Source organism: Musca vetustissima, unplaced genomic scaffold (genome assembly GCF_032173495.1).
Source record: "Musca vetustissima isolate MV318-11 ecotype Yass unplaced genomic scaffold, APGP_CSIRO_Mvet_v1 utg46958, whole genome shotgun sequence".
Classification (NCBI taxonomy): Eukaryota; Metazoa; Arthropoda; class Insecta; order Diptera; family Muscidae; genus Musca; species Musca vetustissima.
Window position 1 is genome coordinate 2,986 of NW_026875266.1, and position 3,879 is coordinate 6,864.

The 3,879-nt window shown below is 34.8% G+C and overlaps 1 protein-coding gene across 1 annotated transcript; it reads left to right on the forward strand.

Annotated features, from left to right (window-relative positions):
• Nucleotides 1-270: 270 nt before the first annotated feature.
• On the forward strand, nt 271-3,625 carry LOC133337740 (uncharacterized). Its single transcript, XM_061545946.1, has 2 exons — nt 271-676; nt 2,883-3,625. The coding sequence occupies exons 1-2, from the start codon at nt 271-273 to the stop codon at nt 3,623-3,625; spliced, it is 1,149 nt and encodes a 382-aa protein (XP_061401930.1).
• The last annotated feature ends 254 nt before the right edge of the window (nt 3,626-3,879 follow it).

Genomic DNA, 3,879 nt, shown 5'->3' on the forward strand with positions numbered 1-3,879 from the left:
TGAAGGTATACCACATGGTGGAGGATATAAAAAGCCCCGCCCAGTGTTTTGAATTTTTCTTTTTCGCACATTGCACGTATGTTATATATAGAATGCTCCTAAAACGTTTGTAAATTATCCCAATGTGAGCCCATTTCATACACGTTTTAAAAAGTAAAGAATATTTTTAGGCGCATTTATAAAAGTTCTTCGAAATTGACAAAGTTACTCATTGTATGTCAAATTTTTAATAGTTTCTATTTAACTTAAATAATTTTCAAATTCATTACAATGTGTGATCGTATTGTGCCATGTTTTAACAATCCGCAGCCCATAAAAAATCGCAATTTAACATTGTTACTGTTGGACTGTTGGCAGCGTGAGTACGATCAAAGGCCATATCGTAATTTTGTTTTCGAACATCTTTGGTTTGAAGAACGTATGAGACGGTCATTTAATCCCGTACGTGATTTTGCCATTATCGTTAATTTTATCAAATTACGACCTCAACTGCAGAATGTTAAACTGGTGGGTCTGCAAGTGGCTGACAGCGAATTGGAATTGCTTCAGAAATTTGTTGCGAGTTTAAAGAATTTACGTTGCATCGAATTGAAGCTAATGAATTTGCCAAGGGTCTTTTTTGAGATTTTGGCTGAAAATGTTGGGGAATTGTGTGTAGAAGAGTTGCTGTTGGAGGGTAAGTACAGAGACTCATTATATATATCATCCACCATAGGATATAGTGTTTGTATTAAATTTGACATTTCGTTTGCAACACCTCATCAGAGACCTTCTAACGTAAATACATATATTCTAGATCTGAGTAAAATTGTATGTCGATTTAGCCATGGCTATATGAGAAAGTGCTTTGTTTAGGTACAACGGTCCACATTTTGATAAAGTCTCCATATAAGGGTACCACCTTAAAAATTTGGAATGTGACATTCCTGTTTCAAGGAGGGGGAAAACTATTCGCCGAAAATGTTCAATATCTGTCCATTTTTGATATATATTATTTAAAACAGCTCTCCTATTTACGTTATTTTTAAACACCATGTTCCAACCGAAAGACAAGTAATTCGTCATTCCAACTTATTGGAGGTATAAAAATTATTAATATAGGTCCATTTCTTGAAATATCCCTCCTATATATATGGGTCTAGAACAAGGACTTACAGATAACCGTTCTTATACATTCATTACACATACTTTCGCTACATTTTTCCATCGAAGGGGCTGTTATTTTGGCATTCTTGGTGGGTCAAGTAATTGATTGTAGAAAAATGGGTCCACGTTTTGGTATTTCATAATTTTAATGTATAACCTACGGCTAGTTCCAGCAAAAGGATCTGTAATTTGGCATAACAGGTTATTGGAGGGTGACAACAATTTTCTAGTACATTATGAATATGGGTCCATGTTTTGACATAGCCCTCATATAAAGATATATATCCATTTTCGCGTTTTGAAAGGTTTAACCACTTTTCCGAATCCTAGTGGCTGCAATTTGAAATTCGGAATTTTTGGTACAGATGGTACAGATTGGTACATGGTACAGAACTTCTTCACAGAAAATGTTTAATGTAAACTGACGTCTTGACATAGTCCACATATAAAAGTACCGCCCCGTTCGGTATTTTGAAGATTTTATTCAAATGTTAAACCGAAGTGGCTGCAATTTGGCTCTCCAAGGATGAAAAACATATTTGAAGACGTTTTTGATGTGGGTCCATGTGAATTTTCCTATCGAATTCTTGATGTAGGTCCATGTTTTGGCATGGTCCTCATATAAACGTCTATATATATTTTCTGTATTTTGAAGGTTTCGGACCGAAGTGACTGTAATTTGACATTCCGCGTTCTTGGAGATTGAAATACATCTCGGCAGACAATTTTCGACATAGGTTCATATTTTGAAATTGTTCCCATATAAACCGAAAGTTCATGTTCTTGGATTATGTCGAAAATGTTTGGTACAGGACCATGCTTTGACTTATCGATTTACCATTCCGGCTTCTTCGGAGGTTTCATATAGCATTTTCAAACCAAAAAAACAAGATTTTTTTGAGTGTTATTGGCTTGCATTTGTACATAGGCCCCATATAAAATCCCTACACATGTTAGGTATTTGGAAGCATTTAACCCAATTTTCCCATCGAATTGGGTGTAATTTGGCATTTCGGGTTCTGAGATAACAATTTTGCGGAACTATTTTCACATAAGTCCATGACAATGTCTCCATATAAAAGTCCATTTTCATTCTCGGTTTTTTTAATTTATATAACCTCCACCATAAGGATTTGGTTAATTAACCTAGATAGACCTCGGAAGTATTGACGATATACATTTTTAGTACTCCTGGTATGTTTGGTAATGAAAATTTATTTATTTTCCTACTTCGAATTTTCGTTATGGGTATCCTTTCATGATAACCCCATTGAACGGTACCCTTCATTATTCGGCATTATTGGGAGTTTGGGCACGTTTTTCAACCAAATTGGCTACAATTTAGTATAATATTTGGAATTTCCATAGCCAATCTCCTTACTAAAAATTATTAATATGGGTCCTTTTATATAATTCCATATACCCACACCTCTTATCAATATCGGCTACTTTTTAGGATATAACGATACCCCCCATTTTTAGATACTTCGCGCACGTTTTGAAAAGAATTGGTTCTTATTTGGTTATCATCAAGGACATTTATGTCCCGAAGATCCCGAAAGATTACAGGTATTTAAAATGTTCGCCTAATGGTGCAGAATATACAAAATTCGGCTCGACAGAACTTAAAGACGTCAGACGCCATGTAATGCCTCGATTTATTTTTCCCTATGTTGAAGTTTCTAAGCTTAGTTTATGTAAATTATGTTTACGAACAAATTATTTATTTATTCCAGGAACCCCCTTAACTGACTGCGATATACTGAATTTACGTCAATTCATTATCGATTCACGAACCCTTCAAAAACTCCACGTCGGTTCGTGCAGTATATCTCAATACAACTTTGCCAATCTAGCTGATGGGGTACACAAATCTCAAACTTTAAAAGCCTTTACATGTAATCGTTTATTGGGCAACTCGTTAAACTTAGATTCTCAAAAAATTGCTTTGGTTCTGTCGTCATTAATATGGCAAAATAAATTACAAGCCATTGAAATGGAAAAATGTGAAATGAATGCCAATGATATGGAAATAATTGCCGAATATTTATATAACGAAAATTCAAATTTATTAAAATTGAATGTTGCCTATAATACAATTGCGGCAAATGGGGCTGAATATCTGTTAAAAGCTATTTCCCATTCGGGTACTTTAAAATATTTGAATATGAATGGTTGCGGTTTGGGTACACATGGTGGAGAAGTTGTTGGAAAATATCTTAGCTCCTGTCTGAGTTTGGAATCTTTGCTTTTAGAAAATAATAATATTGGATCGGAAGCGGTTTCAATGATACTTTTGACAATGAAGAAATCACTGCCGTTGAAGAAGTTATATTTGTGGGGAAATAAGTATAATTCAAGAACTGGAAGTATTTTAAGGCGTCTGATTGAAGCCAGGGTAGTTGATCAAGACAATCTTGATATCACGTATACTTATGATGACACTATACCCGGTTGGCGTGTTATACCATGGAGATAATGAGGTAAAATGGCATAATAAAATTTATCTTAACCGTTGAAATAAATATAAATCAAATTAAACGTTATAATTTTGTGTTGGGCGCCATTCATGAAGGATATGAGGTAAAAAACACATTAACGGCAGAAACCTAGTATTTTAAAGGATAGCTCATACGATTGGAACATTTAGCTGTAACCAGAAAATCGTGTAGTGTGGAGTGAGAACTCGCAGGCTAAATACCTCCTTAAAATATTTGCCTAAACACCATGCGC

Excerpts from the sequence above, each read along its gene's own strand:
- LOC133337740 (XM_061545946.1), top strand. The coding sequence starts at position 271 with ATGTGTGATCGTATTGTGCCATGTTTTAACAATCCGCAGCCCATAAAA. Across the intron at positions 677-2,882 it reads AGAAGAGTTGCTGTTGGAGG|GAACCCCCTTAACTGACTGC; the intron begins GTAAGTACAGAG and ends TATTTATTCCAG.